This window comes from Argentina silus (genome assembly GCF_951799395.1).
Source record: "Argentina silus genome assembly, chromosome: 14".
NCBI classification, from domain to species: domain Eukaryota; kingdom Metazoa; phylum Chordata; class Actinopteri; order Argentiniformes; family Argentinidae; genus Argentina; species Argentina silus.
The window spans coordinates 14,242,445-14,264,999 of record NC_139668.1 but is presented as its reverse complement, the minus strand read 5'-3'; the positions used below and the strand labels follow the sequence as shown (position 1 = coordinate 14,264,999).

The 22,555-nt window shown below is 43.3% G+C and overlaps 3 protein-coding genes across 5 annotated transcripts; 1 reads left to right on the top strand and 2 right to left on the bottom strand.

The window, feature by feature from the left end:
• Positions 1–229: 229 nt before the first annotated feature.
• dixdc1a (DIX domain containing 1a) lies at positions 230–8,472 on the bottom strand. 3 transcript variants are annotated; one of them, XM_083685442.1, is made up of 15 exons: positions 7,889–8,472; positions 5,297–5,454; positions 5,032–5,174; positions 4,080–4,169; positions 3,754–3,807; positions 3,614–3,664; positions 3,180–3,284; positions 2,894–2,947; positions 2,698–2,784; positions 2,532–2,597; positions 2,232–2,393; positions 1,941–2,007; positions 1,370–1,481; positions 877–985; positions 230–745 (listed from the first exon to the last, which is right to left on the bottom strand). In XM_083685442.1, exons 1-15 carry the CDS (start codon positions 7,909–7,911, stop codon positions 662–664), a joined length of 1,365 nt encoding a protein of 454 aa, XP_083541568.1. In that variant the 5' UTR covers positions 7,912–8,472; the 3' UTR covers positions 230–661. The 3 variants fall into 3 exon arrangements, with proteins under 3 accessions (XP_083541568.1, XP_083541569.1, XP_083541570.1); XM_083685443.1 differs by having other exon boundaries at positions 2,698–2,781; XM_083685444.1 differs by lacking the exon at positions 2,532–2,597 and having other exon boundaries at positions 2,698–2,781.
• A 1,578-nt stretch (positions 8,473–10,050) lies between these two features.
• nkapd1 (NKAP domain containing 1) lies at positions 10,051–13,474 on the top strand. The gene is made up of 6 exons (XM_083684496.1): positions 10,051–10,151; positions 10,903–10,970; positions 11,070–11,158; positions 11,446–11,598; positions 11,886–11,939; positions 12,152–13,474. The coding sequence occupies exons 2-6, from the start codon at positions 10,911–10,913 to the stop codon at positions 12,579–12,581; spliced, it is 786 nt and encodes a 261-aa protein (XP_083540622.1). The 5' UTR covers positions 10,051–10,151; positions 10,903–10,910; the 3' UTR covers positions 12,582–13,474.
• Positions 13,475–15,663: 2,189 nt separating this feature from the next.
• Positions 15,664–20,325, bottom strand: lrfn1 (leucine rich repeat and fibronectin type III domain containing 1; the record flags this gene model as incomplete). Its single annotated transcript, XM_083684645.1, has 2 exons — positions 15,664–16,603; positions 18,941–20,325. The coding sequence occupies 2 exons, from the start codon at positions 20,323–20,325 to the stop codon at positions 15,664–15,666; spliced, it is 2,325 nt and encodes a 774-aa protein (XP_083540771.1).
• Between the last annotated feature and the right edge of the window lie 2,230 nt (positions 20,326–22,555).

Here is a 22,555-nt window from a genome sequence, read left to right as displayed (position 1 = left end):
GTATTGACATACCTCTTATGGATTAAGTTGTGCCTATGACCTGCTGTTTTTTTTTTTTTTTTTGTATGCAGTCAGCTCTTCAGTAAAGACATTCTCAACAACATGTATGACTCAAGTTAAATTATGTTACTACATGAGTGTTACTTCAAAATATATTTGTCCCAATATTAATCTATTGACAATATTAATCCATTGACATGCATGGAAAATAACTCACAAATAATCAATGTTCATGCAGTAACCCATGTTTATTAAAACATCAGAATTGTCTGAGAACAACTTCATTGGCAACATTTGGCAATCTATAACTTGTATGTAAAACTGTTACATCAAATGTCCGTAGGAAAGACCCATTTGTGAAAGTGTAGTTTAATCTGGAAACAACAATAAATAGATTGGTCCCTATTCTTATGAATATCTAACTACTTCTGTTGATTTGCTGAATACTGAAAGAGGCTTTATGGCATCAGAGTTCAGTGGTCATTATTCCGACTTGCAGACCTGAAAGGATTTGAAATACTTTCAGTGTTTGCTTGAGCCTGCCTGGGATGGGTGGGGTTTGCACTTTTGGGACTATTCCATTGGTTTCATTGTACCAGAAAACTCATTCAAACAGTTCTGCGGGCTAGTGGTCGCTTATGGTCACGGGGGTCCAGCATCTCTACCTTCTCTCACCATGGTCCTCCTCCACCCAGGCTACAATCTTCCCCTCCCAGCCTGGCACCAGGGCCCCATCCTGGAACACCTGAGGAGCCCAACCAAACAAGAGTGTGACCAAAGCAGGATTCGACCCTGGGTGTACAATTTGTCCTCCCTGCCCCTGCTAATTATAAAACCCAAAGCTGAAGGCTAGTTATTCACTGCTCCCATGCCTACCTCCTCCTTCACTGTTCCAAACTCCGGGTCAAGGGCTTTGAAGTGGTATCTGAAGCTGCCTTGTCTGTCCACGGCAGCCTTGAAGTCCCGCAGCGTCACCTCGCCCAGCCTATCAGCACAGGTCTGTCAGATAGCATGGTACACTGGTCTGTGTAAAGACACACACATGCACATACCCTCACAACAACACAAGACACCGATTTTGCCACTCTACCGCACACACACAGTACACAAAAATCAGGCCCACCAGCACTCATGCATAGAAGCCACGTATGGGTACACATACGCATCTGTGGGCGGGATGAGATTCAAACCCGAGTCATGCGTGGGAGAACCAAATGTCTACCATTAGGCCAAGGACCAACACACGTCCACACAACCACAAATCACATGCTACATGCAGCACTGCACATTACACAAAGGCGCACATGCTGTCAGACGGTTGTTGCTTGGATCACATAGAGGTCACATAGACTCTGAGCTTCTACTGTACCTTTTGGGGATGTTGACCAGGAAGGGTGTCAGTGAGCGATCAGTGAAGTAGAGTGCTTTGGTAGACACTGAGGAGGAGTCCAGCCCCGGGCTACTGAGGGAGTGAGCTATTTCTGAACACAAATAAATAAAACACGCTCACAAACTGGCACCGACAAAACATAAATAATGGAGCAAATGCGTTTCAAAATGCAAAAAGCACTTGATTTCCATGACATATCTATTGTGCTCGAGGAATTACATTTGTAAAACATGATTTGAGGCTTTATGTAATTTTTCTACAAAGTCTCCTATGACCACAGAGACAATAGTACCCTTTTCTTTGTTTATAATGAGGCAATACATTGCTTCTAATTTTACTACAGTACTTAGAAGTCATACTGTACTCATCATTAACAGGGGCTATATTTCATTATTTGAAAATACTGAAAATATCACTATTTTAATGACATAATCCATTCTCCTTACATATGCTCAGTGTAATTGAATAACACTATTAGATTATGTCGCGTGAGAGAATTTGCAATGTTACTGAGAATGACAAAAGAACCAAAGGCAGCAGTGTTTCTTACTTGAGCTAGGCGGCCATGAGTCCCGATCTGTAGGATTAGCTCTGCGCCCTGGTGATTTGTACTGACCCTTGAAATGGACATATAGAATATATGGAGACATATAGAAGTGAATTTAAGCGACAGACACAATTCTTTCCTGGGCACATGATGCAGCCATGGGTGTATGTAGGCTATAGCCTACACTTACAACACTCACAAAACACACTCTTCATGGTAATCAAATGTGTGTTTCTAAGATTGTGTGTGTGTGTGTGTGTGTGTGTGTGTGTGTGTGTGTGTGTGTGTGTGTACCCCTCTGTCCTGTCTGCGGCGCATCTCAATGGTGTGTAGGCGGTCCATGAGACTGGCCACGCCCTGTTCCAGTGTGTCCAGGGTGTGGTGCTGAGGGTCGTGGCCTGAGAAGCTGTCCCTCAAACTACGCAGGGCCTCCCTCACTAGCGTCAGCTCCTCCCCCTGTTAATGTACATACACACAGTAACATAAGGTGACATAAATCACTACGCTACAATGCTACATTTTACACTCCTGCACACACACACACACACACACACACACACACACAATACACGGATAAAATGAATATGGACTCACTGCTGTGTATGGGAAGGTTGGAGCAGGGGTTGAGTGACTGTACCCACTATTTTCACTTCTAAAAGACTGTGATGTAACAGACAGTGATTATGTTTTGAATTCAATAGAAGAGCATTTCAGAGTAGTGGTAGCAGTATGGTAGTAGTTTGATAGTTGTATATCTTACCCTTCCACGGCTTCCTTCATTTGTGTTTTGCAGGCTTTCATCCCGTATCTGTTGCTGTTGCTGTCTGTCCTTCTTTCCAAGTTGCTGCTGATTTGATATATACATATCATTAAACTCAACTCAATGCAGTTATGTCCTAATCATATTCAAAATACTGTTTAAAAGGGTGTATGATGTAAATGGGGCCATCTCTTACCTCATACTCACTGAGTAGTCTGTTCTGATCACTCAACTTTCGTTTGAGCTCTGCCTGCATGCACACATTACAGGGTTGGGGTCAGTTTAAATTCAATTCAGTCAATTCAGGAAGTGAACTGACATTTAGCTCTACATTTATTATCAGTGATTACTCAAGCGCAAATGAGAAGCTTACACCAATATTTTCCCATATTTCAATTATACATTGAAATGGAATTGACCCCTACTGTGGCCGGTACACAAATGTATTCCATTGATGGAGATAGTTCTATAATTTGACTCACGTTCTCTCCCTCTAGTTGCTCTCTACTCATGCTGCACCTCAGTAACTCCTGCTTCAGCTGCAGCACAGCAGCCTCCTGCACAGCCATGCGCTGCTGTAGAGCATCCTAATGAGGACAGGAAGGCAGATCAAAGACACCTCTGGAGAGGCCCTGCATACACACAATCTTACACTCTTGGAAAAAAAGTTCTACGGCTTGTCATTTCAAGTGATCGCTTTGAAGAACCCTTTTTAGTTCCAGGAGTTCTACATGGATCTTTCTTCAAAGGGTTCTCCTACAGAGCAACTCTTCTGTAGGGGCACTCAAAGAAGCTAGAAAGTGCTCCTCCCACCCCCCTGAGCTGGCATGACCACAAATAGCTAAACTCCACCAATCCATCCACAACAAAAGACACAAACCTGCCTCCCACATAGTAAGAGGGTTTCAGGTCTTACCTTAATGGCCTGTAGGTGGCGTGCCTCCTGCTTGTGCCTCAGAAGTTCCCTCTGAAAGCCAGACAGACATTTCACTTAGTGCTCATGGAGCAGCTCATCCACTTTAAAACCCAATGACTTTTACTGTAGTAGTACTGTACCTTCAGATCAAGGGCCTCCTCCATGCTTTGGTCCAGACGACTGCGGATTAGAACCTTCAAGAAGGGAAAGGGGATGAGTGAACAAGCGGCATAATGTGACAATAGAGAGGAATGTATGTCAGAGCTCATAAAGAGACAGCGGGCCAGGCATGACAGTGGGCTAAGTAGATAAAATAGATTAATTCATGCTTTACTGTATCTGCCCTTTTCCTGGAGTGACAGCAAAGACATCATGGCTTGACGAGGACTGACACCGCTACATCACAGTGAATAGCAAACAAGGCCTATTATCTGGAGTGAATGGAGTGAGAGGGCGGGGACAGTACCAGCTGCTGCTCAGCGTTAGCCCTGCTGTCCCCGAAGCTCACAGAACCATCTTGGTCGTCCTCGGGGAGAGAGCCGTGGAGCAGTAGAGCCTGGAGAGACACACACACACACACACACACACACACACACACACACACACACACACACACACACATTAATACATTAAGTGTTTAAAATTTGTGTTTATAAGTGCATTTCACACAGGCTCACAACACATTTAGATAAAAACACACACACACACACACACACACACACACACACACACACACACACACAAATAGAGCCAGAACAAGACATACTGTATGGACACTCAATCTCACCTACACCAACCTAAACTACATTGTGGACACAGAGTATTGCGCTTGCTTAGCTTGGGCATGTGCAGGACAGTATCATGTGATCATCCACAGTTGGGCAGGGTGGGGTAGGGGAGGGGATGGTTAAGCTAACCACCTAGCTCTAGCTAGAACTGACCACTACTGTGTCTCTCCACTGAGGATTATCATCATAATAGCCATCTACAGTAGTCTAGTGAATTGATTGATGAACAATTACATGTTCCTAATTATCTTTCATGAGCCATGGTTTAAACCCAGCTTTGGTTGTGATAGATTAAGGGAGCTCAGCTCTTTAATATCGGATAAAGATGATATTATCACAATCTCATTGTATACTTACTACTTTAGCTGTACCCTACAAGGGATACAACATGCTAAACATGTCCCTATGAGGTGTGTGTATGTCTCTGTGCAGTAGATCAGAGAGTGTATCCTTGTGGTCCTCTGTGGCTCAGTTAGTAGAGCATGGTGCTAACAACGCTTAGGTTGTGGGTTTGATTCCCACTGGGACCATATATACTGAAATGTATGCACTCATTGCAATGTAAGTCACTTTGGATAAGCGTCAGCTAAATAGCATCTATTATAGTGTATGTCGAGACTGGAGGGTCACCTGTAAACGGAACACCATCCTCCTTGCTTCTTGCATCTCCTTCTCCAGCTGCTCCTGGTGGGCCTCCAACTGATCCTCCCACGACTTCTCCTCAGTCCCATCATGCCCTGGGGCAGGACACAGACCGCAGAGAAAGCCCTCATCTGAAAAGCATAACAGAGTAAGTGTGTCTGTGTGTGCGTGCGTGCGAGCAGGTGGGCGTGCGAGTGTGCATGTGTTTGTGGGCAGATGTCAGATATAAACATAAAATTTATGTGCATCAAACCTGTATCAGATTTCTTCTCTGTCAACTCTGATTTGTCATCCCCAGGCTCCCCTTGCTCCTCAGATTGAGCACAGATAAATCCCTCTTTAGTAGCGTCTGTGGACTGAGCTATGATGTACTCTTCTTTGGGGGTGTGTGCAGGGCTGGCTGAGCTGAGGCTAGAACAGATGGGAGGCATAAGCAGAAACAAGTGAGTTTGCTGCTTCACTGCCAAAATTAAATAAACAAGAGGAAGTCATTATTCTTCTCAAAATTACACAACGTAGAATTTTACCATGTGGATAAATTTCATCTGGACTGAATAATATTTAGACTGAATACCAGCTTTGAATGCGGATCAACACACTGTACTGTACAGACTTTTAACAGGCAATTCAGAGGTAAATTGTCCTCTGCTTTGTGAAAGAAATAATTGAACTTGAGTGGTGACAATGAAAATGACTGCAGAGTAAAAAAAAAAAAAAAAATCTTTCATGCAGTCAGAAGATACGGTATCCAGTGAGCGGCAGAACATGCAACATGCTGCTGTTGTTTTTCCATCAAGACAATAGTTTTTCCTCTGACTGGGGACATCAGCTCAAAACATTGTTTTCATATTCTTTGAATAGCTGGTTCCCTTCCAGCATAATGCTGCGTCTGCTTGTTATGATCATTCCCAGCACCCATTCTTATGACATGTTCACCCGCATGTGTTTTTAGAAATGGGATACACAGCCACATGTAACCTGTGACCTCTGGCATTCGATATGGCTCTCAGAGGGGGAATTCCTTTATCCCTTTGCATCAGTGGGAAAATAAACCACGCTTATGTAGAGCTAAGTCAAATGCCTGAGAAAGGATAACATGCACCCTACTATTCAAGCCAAGTCCCTCAGGCAACCAAACTGAAACGGAGGATGCTCAAAAAGCTGTCTTAAGATAACTGCTGGATGGATGGCAATGGATTTCATGAGTATAGCCATAGCATTGTTTAATGCGCGGGGTAAGGTATAAGTAATTTGATTTGCATTATGAGATTAATTTGTTTATTGCATTACATGACTGAATACAATGAGGTTTCCAACTGTATACCTGCCCTGGCTTAATCTGTCTCTTTGTGTTAGGAATAATCATCTTGCCTTGTGGTTGCTATAGAGAAAAGGTCTTGTGCACTGTTTTGACTTCAGCCATCAGACTACTTATACTGTGTAACCAGAGTGATGATTTATTGTAGGCAAGAGGAGTGACAATGGTCTTTTCTTACTGAGCCAGCTATATCAATCAACTGGTAAAACCCCCCAAGTAGAAACAGGTACTATAGAGTAATATATGCTTAAATTAAACATGTTATATGAGTTAGGTGAGGTACAGGTATGGAAAATAAGAAGATGAGCATATTTCGCATATTTTCATGAGAATTCGGTTTATTACAATATTCATCATATTCAGGAGTTGTGATGTATCTGCTGAGAAACAGTGACAGCACTACAATAGGTCACATAATCAGAACATACTGTGACCTTTTTTTATCTGATTCTGTGACGATTATCCCTTGGTACTTCCCAAAATGAACAAGTCAACTGATTTTAAGCAAAGATACTGCACATTGGAACTAATGTTCCTTCACCATTTGCCTGAAGTGCAGTTTGTTTTAAATGTCAATGAATTTCGCTTGAAGATGCACCCTGCTGATCTGTTGTCTCAACTGAAACAACAACATACTGTGGGGGATGAACTCCAGTGGAGATGATCCTAAGATGAACCACTGAGATTAGCAAGAGATGAGCTTCATTTCAATAGATTTTATTTGCATGTTCATTTTCGATATCTATTTATATAAAAACATAAATGAATATGGTTTTGCACACAATTTTGTTAATAATTCAATATAATCTATCTTTGACACAGGTTGGTCTCCAAGATCTGCATCATCTTATCCTTCCACTCCCAGCTCGGAAATAGGCCTATATTCATAATATAATTTTGGTATTTTACTGTCAAAATGTTGGGAGGTTGTAAATAAAAGCTGAACTACAGTGGCTAACATTAAAGGCAAATGACCCTGATCCTTGGTAGACTAAAGACTACATAATAACACTAAAACACCATGTGTGTTAATCAGGGTGATCGATGCAAATCTGAGACCTGAACCGATATGAAAATGGAAAGCACTGCAATGGGAAATAGGATCATTAGATGTTGCTAGGCAATGTCACGCACACATCCTGTTCATGTAGACCCATTCACAGACAAACACCTACATGGACACACATCCAGGAGGGGGACACACCCACGCATATGTTTAACAGACAAAAGCAGACAGTGCAGCCCTAAAATCATGTGGACTACTCCATCTTTACAATCTCCTATTATTGTTTTCTAGCAAGCAAACGGAAAACCTGGATTGTGTAAACATGGAATACTAACTCAGACACAAAGAAATGACAGCTTCATCAAAATGATACACTGCCTCTACTGTATCAAGGTGTCAAAACCACTCATGATACAGTACAGATTGCACAATACCGTGATATACTGTGTGGCACCAACATATGACAACATGAGAGATGATATTGTACTTATTAAACACCATATGTGAAATCCAACTCTTACCATTTCATCTGTTTGGCTCCCATGCTGATGTGTTGCACTCTTAACCTCCCCTACAGCCTGTGCTGCCCTGCATCTGGATGCTGATGCCCTGATCCTCAGTCAGGGACATAACCCCAAACAGACCCCGCAGCAGCAGCAGGCAGCAGGGGTGGGAGCACCACTGCCAACACTACACCACCCAGAGTCTCCACGTCGCACACTGCTGTGTTCAATCTCCAATAACAGCGTGTTCAAATCCTCTCCACCAGCATATACATACAGTAAAGCTCAAAATCCTAATCAGAAAGCTCTAGCTGGACTCTTCCTAAATCACTCCCTGGAAGAGCCCAATGGAAATCCAGGCTGGATCCCTCCCAGCCCCGTGGCAGGAGAGAGAGGATTGGTGTACGGGTCTCACCAACGGCTGAAATCTGCCTGGTTTTTCAGAGCAACGAGCACACTCCCCTTGTGGCAGTGAGCTCACCAGCTCCCATTCACGTATACAATGTTTTTGTTCCTTCTGCAGTAGAACTGATGCAGTTCTTGTGCATATATTTTCTCCCTCTCTCACTCTACCTCCTCGCCCCCATTCTCTTTTCCTCCCCCTCTCTCTGTCTCTTTCTCTCCCCTGCTCCGTCACACAGGCTTTCTTCCCAGTCCCTGGTTCCTTCAGTGTGCAGGATGTCAGACATGGCTCTGTCTGGGTATGTGTGTGCGTGTGTGTGTGTGTGTGTGTGTGTTTACCCTCCCCCTCCTACACTCTCCTCCTTACCTCCCCCTCCCTTGGTCTAGTCCTCTCACTGGAAAGAGGAGGAGGTTTGCGTGAGCTGACACTGTAGCTGAAATGATGCACATCTACTCTACACTGGGCTACAGTGCATTGGCTTGAGGAGCTACTTCAAGCTATTCTGCTGTAACTAACACTGTGGAATGTGGTTTACATCTGGGCCATTTTTAGCACAAAAACATAGGCTTGCACACAATCACACTAAACAAGCTGAGACATATCTGAGGGGGTATGATATCCTTATTCACTGAGACAGAGATATGGCATAACTTACATAGTCAGAGGAGACAGGCCATACAATTCTCATGCGCACAGATAATGGATTGGAGACAGCTCAGTAGCTTATAGGAACATGTCATCAGCTTGACTGAAACTGAAAGAAACTGGCAGTTGTCTTGGATTGAATAAGGCAGGCAATGGAAACAAAAGGCATTGTGAGACATGGAATGCTATGCTAATGATAAGTGTGTGTGTTACTCTGGCAACAGCAGGCGTAGTTTGAGGAGGCAGGGTGCTAGTATCATGTTGCATTATTTCTTTAAAAAATGCCTGTTGTCAGCAACCCAGGTCCCATCAACAGCAAACAGTAGGCCTACCAAAAAAAACAAAATCATCCGATTAACCCTTTTTGGGAGAAATGGTTCTTCAAGGCTTCTTCTGAGGCAAAGGGATTCTAGAACCCTTAGGAGATAAAGGATTCTAGGTTAAATGATTCATAGAGGGTACTACATAGAACCCTTTACAGAGGATTCTACTGTATGATCTCCTACAGGGACAAGCTGAGGAACTATATGGTTAGTACATCAAAAGATGACTGACATGGAATTGTAAAAGATAATTGCCATTGTTATTGCATGTGAAGAACTCAAAGAGAAAAACTACTTCAGTAATGATTGCCAATCATGTTATACCCCTTGTTCACCACATTTCTGGAAATATTATAACAGTGATTCTGATACACCCATGAACTTTAGATCTGTATGAAAATAATTATGTATTCAAAATATGCATATGTTTTTATGGATTTGCATCTGTAAGACGTTGCTGATGCTTGCAGGTGACATGTTATTGATTACATCTATAATCTTATACCTTTCAAGTGAAAAAATGTTATTCATTTTGGTGTTAAATTGACAAATTGCAATAACATCAATTAATGTTCTGAATTAAATAATTCATGTTAAAATATTCTTTAAAAGGGAACACATACTGACACGACACCGGATCTAACCGTTGCAGGCCTCAGGCTCAGTGAATTTTCTTGAATTTCTCCTTTATTTGGGGCCCCAGTCGCTTCTGCCCTTTACCCGAAGATTGAAAGATATGTGGCCAATCAGGTTCATACTCGTACTCTGATTGACGTGGAAAGAACTGGTGGGCGTATGCTTCCTCCTCACACGAGGGGACGGGGAGGAAGGGAGGCTGTCAGCTCAGCTGGCTGACTATGTTATTTGTTTTGTAAACATTTACCAGCTAGCACGCGTTTGATTCTTAACGGTAAGGATATTGTTCAAAGAGCAATGTTTTCATTACAAAACAGGGCGGCAAATAGTAAATGAGCAAATCGGGATTCGGTTACATGTCTTTATTTGAGTCTTCACACGCAAATAGCTAGCTTGGCTGGCTAGCACGCTAAGCTAAGTTACATTTAGCCGGATAGCACCCTCCTCGGTCTATGCAGTCCCATGCTACCTATGGACCGATAGAGTCGGAGACTTTGCTATGTGTCAAAATAAAATTTACTCCGCCAAGTTACAGTTTGTGATCAAATCATTTTTTCACTAACTCTGATGGTTCGTCGTGTGGTTGCCGCCTGCACTTTCCAACTAGTCGAGGTGTATACATGCGAGCTAACTCCAACTCGGGATTTGGTAAATTTAGCTCACTAACTCCCTTTACTTAAATTGCTATTAAATTACTTTGCAAGAGAAATTTGACAAGCCTTATTTAGATACATGGCAAACTTCCGAAGGACTCCTAGAGGAGGATACTATCCGACTAACTTTAATCCTGACCTCATCCGCTTTAGCTATATAAATAACTAAGTTAGGATATCAACACTATTCAGCTACAACGTTGTCACACAAAGTGAAATATGTTGCTAACCAGCCACCTAGTCCACAGTTAAGCATTGCCTTTCTTTCGAATGCATTATGCACCACATTGCACATGTAGTTTAGCTTGCTTATATGCATAGCCGACAAAACGAATTACACTGTTGACCGATATGTATCTGATCTTCCTATAGGGGTCATCATGTCCAGGGTGCCGGTCTTACTCCGAAATGTCATCCGTCACACGGATGCCCACAACAAGGTGTGTGTGAGTGAATGTCTGTTTTTCTGTCTGGCTGTTGAGGTGTTGTGGACCACTTCATGTACTCACCTGTTGTGTTTTTTTTTGTTTTTTTCTCAGATCCAAGAAGAGTCAGAGATGTGGAAGATGAGGGTCATGGAGAAGCAGCCGCCTCGCCACAGACAGATGCCAGCCACAGATATGGCCAGGTTTGGTCACTGGTTGAGCATTGAAACAGTTTACAGTTGTGGTGATTCAATAACCTGCCACATGGAGCAGGTCCAAAGACATGAGAAATATAGGGGCTTTACACACGTAAACACTACAGGGTTGACCTGGACAGTACTGAGCTAGCCTGAAATATATATATTTTTTACATTGTCCTTTACAGCACTGTTACTGCAACTATTGTGGAAGCGAACCAGGCCAGCACATTACAACTCAGTTCGGTTCTGTAGTGTGATTATTAGAGTTGACTGGGTTTTGTGTTCCTCAGGGGCCACATGCACTGTGATCGTGTGGAGGATGGGTCCAGAGACAGGCTGAGAGAGCGGCTGGGGAACGAAGAACCCTCCTCAGGCCAGGACCAGCGAGAGGCACGCTATTGGACACGCAAGCTGTATGACTTTGAGGCCAATGATCCAGAGAGGTACATGATTTTACTGTCTAGAAAGCCTGAAAAGCCTCTGCAGAAAACCTATTACTTGTAAAGGATGTGATGAGATGCCCCGCCTGAGAGTTGTTAGCCCTTGTCTTTTTGATCTAATAGTTTTTTTCTGGGCTTGCCTTGTAAGGTCCTGGATTCAATCCCAGCCAGGGGTGACGCCAGTCTTGCTTCCTTGTAATGGCATGATCTTTAGTTTCCAACTGTTGATATAGACATTGAGTGAGTGTGGACAGTTGGTCTCATTGACATTGTTAATATGTGTTTTACAGGTGGGGACACAATGGTTTTAAGGAGCTTTATCCAGAGGAGTTTCAGAGTGAAGAGTAAGTCATAATGAAGTCTGTTACTGTTAGGAAGATCCCATCTGCAAGTCTCCTACTTCTCCCTATTGTTCCTTTTATGTACTAATGAAACAGTTCCTTATAGTAAGGCACCTATACCAGTTGCAAGATAAAGACAATGAACCCCACCTACATTACAACCGCCGGATTGCTTCAAATTAGCTATTCTCACAATGATTGCTTTGTCTTTTTAGAGAGAAAGAATGCGCTGACAATCAGAATCGGCGTCGCAAAAAGAAAAGGTCCAAAACCAGCATTGACACAGCCAAATCCAAACGCTCGAAGAAGTCGTCCAAAAAAAAGAAAAAGAAAAAAGAGGAAAAGAGAAAGAGGGGAGAGGAGCTGGACGGGGAGTCCAGCAGCGGTGACAGTGCCAAAGGGAAGCAGAAGAGGAAAAGTGGTAAAAGCAAACACAGGAGGAAGAAGAGTGAAAAAGGGAGAGAGGAGAAGAGCATCTCAGAGGACAGTGATGAGGAGGGAGGAAGGGGGAAAAGGACACAGTCACCAAGGAAACGACAGCGGGATTCTCATCAAGGCTCAGAATCAGAGCTGGAGTCACACTGGAAGAGGAGGAGAACTGGAAAGCCCCAAATAAGGGGAAATCAGGAGATTTCTGAGGACTGACCTCTCCACTGACACTAACAAAGGCACCGTCCAGAAACAACCCCTAGCCCCTACTCCCTAGAGACACTTGTTGGAAAGGATTTCATATATATATATATATATATATCACCTGTACACCTTCTCATGGTGGAGGTGGTGTAATAGTGTCCCCACAATGTTTTCTTGGCCCATTTTGGGCCTGTTAATACCAATCAATCATTTCTTGAATGCCACAGTATTGAGTATTGTATTGAGTATTGTTGCTGACCATGTGCATCCCTTCATGGCCACAATTTACCGTTTGGGATGTGGTAGAACGGGAGATTCACAGCTTGAAAGTGCACCTGAAAATCTGCAGGAATTGCGTAATGCAATCATGTCGTCAAGGACCCAGAATCTCAAAGGAATGTTTCCAACATCTTGTGGAATCAACGCCACGAATAAGCAAAATCATGTATGTATGGCATCACAACGACAGTCAGAGGAGGTAGCTAAAGCCATTGTGCTCTGTTTTCCCCTTTACAAGAGTAACTTCTCCGTAACCTCTCCTATGGGCATTCTTCAGTACCTCAGCACTGAGTGCAGTGATGGTGAACGCTGGGTTCTAGGGGATCCACCTAGTCCTGGACTCACTTACAATGACAAATCTCCATTGGAGATGCTTTAAGTCTAGGATTAGGCACAGTCCATGTCCAGGAAGCTGTCCCAAAATGTACTGATTGATTTATTAATTGTCTTGTCAGACTTATTACATGTGTCCTGGATTGACCACCATATCTCCACCAGTAACTGATTATGCAATTTTACCAACCAATAATTACTTACCTTTTTTACCTTTTTATTCAGTATTTATTTTGAACATTTGTAACTTATTGATGTCAGAATTTGTCAAAGAGAACAACACATTTGATGAATAAAATACCTGTTTTTATTAGTTTTGTAAATGTTTTGTCATTGTGTTTCTCATTGTGTATTTCAACATGCAAGACAATGGGTCATCATTCCATTGCCTTGTTTTTATTCTTTGAACTTTCCACCTTTCATGAGTGTTTTTGCTCTTTATTGCTCAGAACGTCATGTAATCTTACAGCTCAGCTCAGCAAGCCTCCAAAGTGTGATAACGTTAGTAGTGAGAGAGACATGTTCTGATATCATGAGGATTGTGAAGAAGAACCTTCACCTGGATTAACTCTTTTTAGAACATACATTGAACTGTAAAATAGCAAGTAATTGTAGTGTGTTAGGGTTTTTGTATTTCTTTTCCAAGTGAGACTGTCGACTCCAACTGCTAATTCTCATGTTAATCATGTCAGTATTTTCATTAATTGTTGTGTTTAGTGTGGCAGATTGACCAAGGCGTTGTCACGTATGGACAAGTGTTTAACCTGTAAATCATGTTTTAGAAGTCTGCCAACCAGGGTAGCAGAAGCACATGTACAGACAATCAATTTCATTTGCTGTAGTCTTACAATGAATTAGGTATTGTAAGCAATTTATTCTCAGTTATTATTTTTGAATACCCATAACGTGTGGAACAGCCAGCTCTCCCACAGGAGAATTATTCAAGTGGTGATCTCTGAAGTACCATCGCCCTCTAGTGTTGAAAGTGTGACAGAGGCTAATTCATCCATTAATCCCTTCACCTGGCAGTTTTCAATGTCCTATTACTTCTGTTGACATCCATTAATTATGGAAGGAAGCATGCTTACTTGTCTAATTCTCTATGGCCCTGTGTAAACTCTCTAGTCCACCCTTTTCCTTATAATTCAACATTAGAGACATACATTTTTTCTCGACCAATCCAACAATATTTTCACAATAGCCTCTTTTTGAAGTAAGTAAGTGTCATATTCTTTGTCAATCCACGTCAGATTCAAACCATGCCATCATTTGAATAGGCTACTCAACAGGCAAGGCATATACATACATGGGACTGCTGAAGAATCGCAGTAAGAAAAGGACACAGATACACACATGGTACAGTTAACCCACACAAAAAATTTAATACCCTCTCATAAGGGATAAGTGGTCCAAACCTTGACATACTAAATATGGTGTGTTGACACATGTTTTTAATGTAAAAACGTGTGGCCAACACTCAAATGCTTCGTAAAAAGTCATGTGGCATTATGACTTACTTACTTACATAGTTAGTACACATACACCAATGTTTTAATATACTTATATATGTATTTTTTGTTGTTGTTGTCTTTTTTATCTAGACCAGCCAGATACAATAACCGATTAATATACAGTCACACCAGGAACAATACTTAATATCATACAATCCAACCAGCAAAGTCCACCGATTTAGCAGGTTCCGTCCACTCTATGCTAACATTTGAAATCGGCATGTGTATAGTTCTAGAATCTTTTTATTATTGTATAGACTGGTATAATAATACTTGTCCTTGAATCTCGTGTCTTCTGTGCAAAAGTCTTTGAAATAACCCAAAGGATGATCAACTTGGGATACCTGGTTGTTCACTTTACAGTGTGAATGTTTTTTTTGTTTGTTGTTTTTTTGTTTTTTTACATTTAAAGGAAACAGTCACATCCATTTGCCACACCCCTTGGCATGTCATAGAAAAGGAAACAAACTGAAAGCAATGCTCCCCACAAAACAGGGGGAAACCATGATAGAAAGGAAGGTTTATGACTACAGTGAGCAGCATCCTCCATTCATACATCTTTTTAGAATAAGGCACTGCTGCATAAAGAAATGACATTGCCAACAACCCCCTCTGGGAGTAGGGGGAGGGAGTGTGTGTGTGCGTGGGGGGGGGGGGGGTCGGGGGCAGGATGAAAGGAAACCGTGTTGTTCCCCAGCAACTCTCTGAGAGTTTGTTTGTGATCATGTTTATATAACTGTATAGTTGTGTGTGATGTGTGTGCATAAGTTGGTGTGTGTGTGCGTGTGTGTGCATGTGCGTGTGTGTGTGTGTGTGTGTGTGTGTGTGTGTGTGTGTGTGCGTGTGTGTGTGTGTGCGTGTGTGTGTGCATGTGCGTGTGCGTGTGTGTGCGTGTGTGTGTGTGTGTGTGTGTGTGTGTGTGTGTGTGTAAGTGACGGAGAGAGAGACAGAGAGGCCAGAGCGTGTGTCCCTTAGACTGTACTCTCCAGCATCCACTCAGTGCTGCTGAATGTAACTCTCCGATTGGCGAGCGGTGAGGATTCCACATTGAGCTGGTTGGTGGACTTGTGCCTCCTCGTCCGCGCCCGGCGGGGGTAACTGTGACTCTGAAATATGGAGTAGTCGCCCCCGTCGAAGGAGAACCTGTGCCTAGTTCGTGCCAGCTCGTTCGGCAACAGACCCATGTTGGCCAGGGTATTCTTCTTTTCTTTGAGCCTGGGGGCCTCTTTGGTGCCAGCATTGGGGCCGATAAGACACAGGGACATGGTGGAGCCCGTCAGGCTGCTGTCCGTCTGCGTGTCATCGGATGGGGGCCCGCTGGAGCGCCGCTGGGAGACATCCAGGCTGGTCCTTCTCTTCATCTTCTCCACGGGCATCACAGGAGGAAGCTCCACCTCCAAGATGGCCGTAGTAGCCGGACAGTCCTCTCCGTCCTTCTTCTCACAGTCCACCTTCAGCACCAAGGCCATGCACTCCTTGGCTGTCGGTGGTGCCTCGCTGCGCCGCTGCTGGTGGTGGTGGGCCTCGTCGGTTGGCTGCTTGGAGGTGGAGCGCTGGAGTCTGTGCTGGCTGCCGTTGGTCTGGGAGTGCATGCTGCTGGCCTTGGCTTTGCCGTCCTCGGGGCTGCCGCCGTAGGCTTTGTAGCGGATCATGAGGATGATAATGAACACCAGCACAGAGGCCACGATGATGCCACCGATGATAATGATCATGGTGCCGCCCAGGAACTGGCTGTGGATGAAGCGGCACTGGCTGACCTCACTGGCTGTGTGGAACTGGACACAGCCCACGACACGGGTGGCCGTTAAGGAGGTGATGCCGTCGTCGTACACAGCGAGCACACACAGGTCGTATTCCCGCCCAGCGGCCAGGTCGTTGATCAGAAAGGTCTTACTGGTGGACGGAATCATTCTGCAGAGAGAAGGAGAGAGAATGTGTTCTCAGTGACGGGATAAATTAAGGTATTAATAAAGATGTGACATGGATCAGGGTAATCTGTCATGACACTTGTACTTAACAAACAGTGTCATTCACAGTATCACGATGCATTCACATTAACTGCATGCAAGTGTTATCTTGACATAAAGGTGTTCTCTTGTCATAAATGTTACGTCATGTAACTGCATGACAAGTCATATATGGAGTTAAAGGACATGCCGACCTTGTTCTACACTAGTCCGGCTTTGTATACTGTACCACAAATATTCACGGTAGACAAAGTAGAGACACGACACTGCTGACAGTTGACTTATGAGAGACAGTGTTCTAAGAAGGTGGCAGTGAGAAATGACTCCCCCAGCGTTTTACCTTCTACTAGGACGCCGGAGGTTAAATCTCCAAGGTGACAACAAGGTAGTAGAGGCATAATTATACTGTATATATGTCACAACATCTGCAGGCGAAGGACAAACCAGGCCTTTGGCCATATGCCACATGGTGTGAAGACGAAGTTGATGTTGTGCGAATATTGTGCGAAGGTCAAAATAACTTTGGCATTTGCCAGATTACAAGGCTAACACTTGTCTTTGAAACATGAAGGAGGAAAGACATTGTCTTCAGGCAGACATCTATGTTAATATAATTAGAAGCTCGAACCTTTTCCCTAAAGGTAGACTTTGATGTCTCTCACTTGTAGGTAATAATGTACCACCTAAAGACAAAACAACACTCAGGTCCATGTTTAAGCCGGAGGAGTAAATTATACAGAGGAGAAGCTCATTAAATCAGATCTGATAAAAATAGCAAAGTCAACCAATAACAACAGCTCTAAACTTGACCTTATGACAGCCTGAGAAAACTTTCCAGGACATTGGTTTAATTCCTGCCCAGGTGCTGTACATTGGGTCAAACCAACCGTCCAATACATACAGTACTTTTATTCAATAAAGGTATTCTAGTGAATAGTGGAAAATAGCAATCTCAGTGCATACAGTGCCTAATTTATTTTGGACTGAAATAAATCAGTGAATTCATTTTAAATTCTAATATTAGAGAACTCACTTTACATAAGTCAGCTCTCAGGCACGATACATTACACTATATATTAACCTGTTAAAATTCTTCACTGTAACTGGCAAAAACTACAGAACAGTAACATTTTGACTGGCTATGTCAAAAAATCCAATAGGAATCCTGTTTTTTTTTTTTTACCAGTGTGCAAAGAATAGTCTGTCTAGACTTCTCCAGAGAGAATACAAGACTGTGGAGCCTAGCAACACAAGACTTGATTTCAAATTGCCATACAGTACTAATAAAATATGTATTTTACAAATTGAGACATTTTGGACATATTCTCAGATTATTAGTTAATATTAAAACTATAACAACCATTGTACTAGTAGTTCACTGATGATAATTATCAGCTACAGTAAGAATGTGTCATAATTATAACAATAATTGCAACCTCTGTATTGCAATTACTATGTTTGTTTGACCCATAGTACCAACATTTATCTACACGATGCAACTAAACCTGTAATTACTGTGTGGTTAACTACTTAATAACTACTTAATAAGAACCCATAATCCTGTGTGTGTCAACCTGACACTTAGTAATGACCTAGACCAGACATGAGTCATTCACAATGTTACAAAACTGATCATATGAAAGAGGGCTCCCCTTAATTTTATTCTGATCAAGCACTCCAAAGGGGAAAAGCAATTCTCTATGGTTGGGGTTGGGCTGGGATGTGAGAGGGCTTGTTGCAGCTAGGTACTATTATAGAGTAAATGTAATGTTTTATAAATGCCCCCTCAAGGGTGAAATCAAATGTAATAGCATGTTAGGTCAAACTTTATATTCAGTTGCCCCGATACCTGTGTATCTCTGCCATTGCTGTAGTAACAAAAACATGGTGTTGCACAGTACATATGTAATTACTTTGAAATAGCATAATAATGGAGTTGAACGATTTGTGTTATTACGTGGCATGAAGACTGTTACACAAACCTCTCAACTCCACATACTAAGCAATGACCAAAATACTATGTCAGTGTTACTATACAGGCATAGGCACAACTTCTATGAATTTGAATCGATCAAAACATACGGTTCCACTATCTGATCCCAAAACTCTAGTAAATTTAGTGCCTGCTTACATTTTGTGATATACTTAATCATACAGCACCTATGCAGCTTTGGGAATTACAATGGACCATTATGCCTCTCAGCAGATGGGCGATCCAGATGGTCCCTCCTCTTCTCTGTTCCCCACAACCCCCCCAGCACCACCCCCCTATTAGGCTTACCTGTAGACCAGGGTGTCGTCTGCAGTGCTGTTGTACTGGATCTGGTACATCCTTATGCCAGGGATGTGACGCTCGGATGGCCAGCGGATTACAGCCGAGGAGGAAGTGAGCTCGGCCACCACCACTCTTTTGTCCTGTTGCAGCTTGTCATGCCCCTTGCTGTCGTTCCCAGACTTTGACGAGGTGGTGATGTCAGAGAGCCCCGGATCCGCCTCTCTCATGTGCCCTGTGTTGTTGACGAACAGTGGCAGAGGGATCATGTTGATTTCCACGGCGGCTGTGGCAATGCCTGCGGCGTTGGAGGCCACACAGTTGAACGCCCCACTGTCCTTCAGCGTGGTGATGAGGATATCCAGGGTGCCATTGTCATACAGGATGGTGCGGGAGTTGTTGTGCACCAGCTTGCCATCCGGGAAGCGCCAGTGGATGGCTGGGTCCGGGTCTCCCATGGCCTTACACTTGAGGGTGACCCCCTGGCCCTCCATTACGTAGGGCTTGGTGACCACGTGCTTGGTGATCAGTGGGGGGTCACAGATGAACTCCTCCTCCTGGATGGACCAGAAGTACTTGTCCATCAGGTGGTCCGGGGAGGCACAGGTCTCCAGGTCGTCCTCCCGGGTCAGTCTACGGAGCCACAGCAGCTCGCAGTTGCAGTGGAGTGGGTTTCCCCCGAAGCTCACTGCCAGTGAGGAGGGGTTGGAGCCCTTGGCATCGGAGAGCACCTCGGCGTGCTGGAACAGGCTGTCCGGGGGCAGCTTCTGCAGGCGGTTGGACGTCATGTCCAGACGCACCAGCTTGGTGAGCAGCGTAAAGGTCCCTGCCCCAATGTGGTCAATCAGGTTATGGTCCAGTGTAAGTGTGTTGATGTTGGTCATCCTGCCTATTTCCTCCCACGGCAGGGTCCTCAAGTTGTTGTTAGACAGATCCAGGTCCTCAATGGTAGACACAAACTCGTCGAAGGAGGTGGGGGCCACATGGTGGATCTGGTTGTTGCCCAGGATGAGGTGGCGCAGGTTGATCAAGCCTTTGAAGTGGTCACTCTTAATGATGCTCAGTCGGTTTCCGTCCATGTGGAGTGCTCTGAGTGACCGCAGGCCCAAGAAGGCGTGGGGTGTGATCTGGCTGATGGTGTTGCGGGACAGGGTCAGGTGGACCAGGCTGGTCATGTTGAAGAAGTCTTTTCTGCGGATGACAGTGATGAAGTTGTCGGTGAGGCGCAGCTCCACGGTCTTGCGGTCGATTGTGGGGGGCACGAACAGCAGGCCGGTCTTGGCGCAGAGTAGAGTCAGGGTAGGGGAGAGGTGCTGGCAGATGCAGCGGCCTGGGCAGTTGTAGCCTCTCACCAGTACCACACACAGCAGCACACCCAGAACCAACCGCTCCATGTTCTATCAGCTTCCAGATCCTGGACCAGGCAAAAGAGAAATGGTAGAAAGACATGTCAAAATCATATTGTTGTAAAAATGATGCTGCAAAAAAGCAGGCACCAACCAAGATTATTGAAACTGCCAGGAAGGCATCAATCACTAGATGCTATGGAGCTTTGAAATGATGGGATTAGATGATGACTGGCATTATTGCAATGGTCTGTCATGACCTCCAGGCTTGGTATTATTCCAGTGAGGAAACACAGCATGGTTTGACAAACAAAAACAGGGTAAATATGCAGCCAACCCTTCAGGGTATATTGAAGAATTACAGGGTAGTTTTTAATATTAAGCTAAAATGTCATATGCTGTATATCCCCATCATACCAGGTATATGGTTTGTATGCTTTTCTAGCTCTTCAACATCAGTGTAGGGAATTATGGGGAAAAGGGCACTCGTCAGCGCTGCTTAAGGATTTATATGACCTTTTCATGCTCTCTGCACTCTTTATGCTTCAGAAATGTACTGTCAAATTAGACATGAGTGTCAAGTAAATCATAGCAACAAAAAGTGAAGGTGAACCGGGGAGACGGAGGGAGTGAAAAGGCCTGGTTATAAATCCATCAGATGGAGACATTATTGGATGATTCTCAGGTGTTGAGTCTGATGTTCAGATTCCGTGATCCCCATTTAGCGGTATTGATTCCCCACTCTCTGAAAGCATAAGTCTGCAGTGACAGGTGCGGAAAGAGATCCTTGGGTGTAATAACCACGAAATCCCCATGGAACACCATTCTTTGGCGGCTGCCATATTGCCTGCAGTTTTGCTGTCTTTGGCATCCATTTGTTGCTGACACATAACCCCTTAAAGTTTATCAGAAGGTCCATTTAGGTGGTAAAAAGAGGGGGTAGGATGACAACGTTTTTTTCTGGGGGAAATAATCCTGTCAGTCTTTTGATTTGTCTGTAGGTTCTGATCACTCTTTTCCTTTTAATCTACGATTCATTATCTTTCATTTTGTTAATGAAAATGATTTTGTATTGTAAACGTGCAATTTTAACTTGATCTTTAACTGTAGAGAGCAAAACACAAACATTATATTTCTTAACATGCTTATTTTCAATATTCACTGCAGCCAATATTTTGGTCACACCAGGGTTATTCTATATGAGGAAATTTCATAACACCAGAGAGAATCTCTTTATTTAGCAAAGCCTCTTCATTGGCTGGCAGCTCAGAGTGCCTGGCTTGTGTAAATTAATTCTCTCAATGTGACAATCTTTTTTAGAAGCATAGGAGGTTACATTAACAAAGAAGGCTAGAACCAAAACTAATCTTATTTCATTTTGCTCAAAAGGGTCATACAATGCGTTCACAGTTGCACTGAAAGTTAATGTTTTGTCAATACAACAACCCTTTGTTTAGTATTGACACAATATTGTCATCTAATTTTGTTGAATTTACGTACAATATTGTCCTCTGACGATTGTGTAAGCATTCAAATGGTAACTAGGCCACAAAGCTCATGGTTTCTCAGAGGACCATCTGTGCTAGAGTATTTCCTGCCATCACCGTCGAGGATACTCTATTGATCTCTCAGCATCTCCGGTGAAGAAAAAACTTTGTTGCCAAGGCAACTCTGGTGTAGAATGTAGGTCTTTGAATTGCATTAGGATGTTAAGCTGCCAGAAAAACGAGGTTTCAATCCTAATGGAGATAGGGAAAATAAGGAATATTTACGAGCCCTTATATCAGCCACCCACTTAAAAACCACTGAGTGTGGCCATAGGTACAGTCTTGGGGAACATAATAAACAATGCAATGGCATTCAAGAATAAACTGAAATGAATTATAAAGTAACACACTGTTGGGATTGCTGTCTTTAGATTTGATACCAGACTTTCCTCTTCCTTGTACTACAGAACTCTCATATGATATTATAAAAAATCTGATTTACACACAAGCTCCTAAAACCACAACAAAGAACATCAACCTATTAGAGGGATTGTAGATTAACAAATTAGCTTCAAGGGGCCATTCAAACAACAACAAAGCGGTCTCCCCACCACTTCCTTTGGTACACAGCTGAGGGACAGGGCTGGAGAAACATAACCACTCTCAAACTCATGGTTGGAGCTATGGATGCAATGACTGACCATGTTTTGAATCTATACAGTGTTTGTTTACAATTACATTGTTTACAAACAATGGAGTAAAACAATCTTAAACTGTTAGTTCTGATGGGG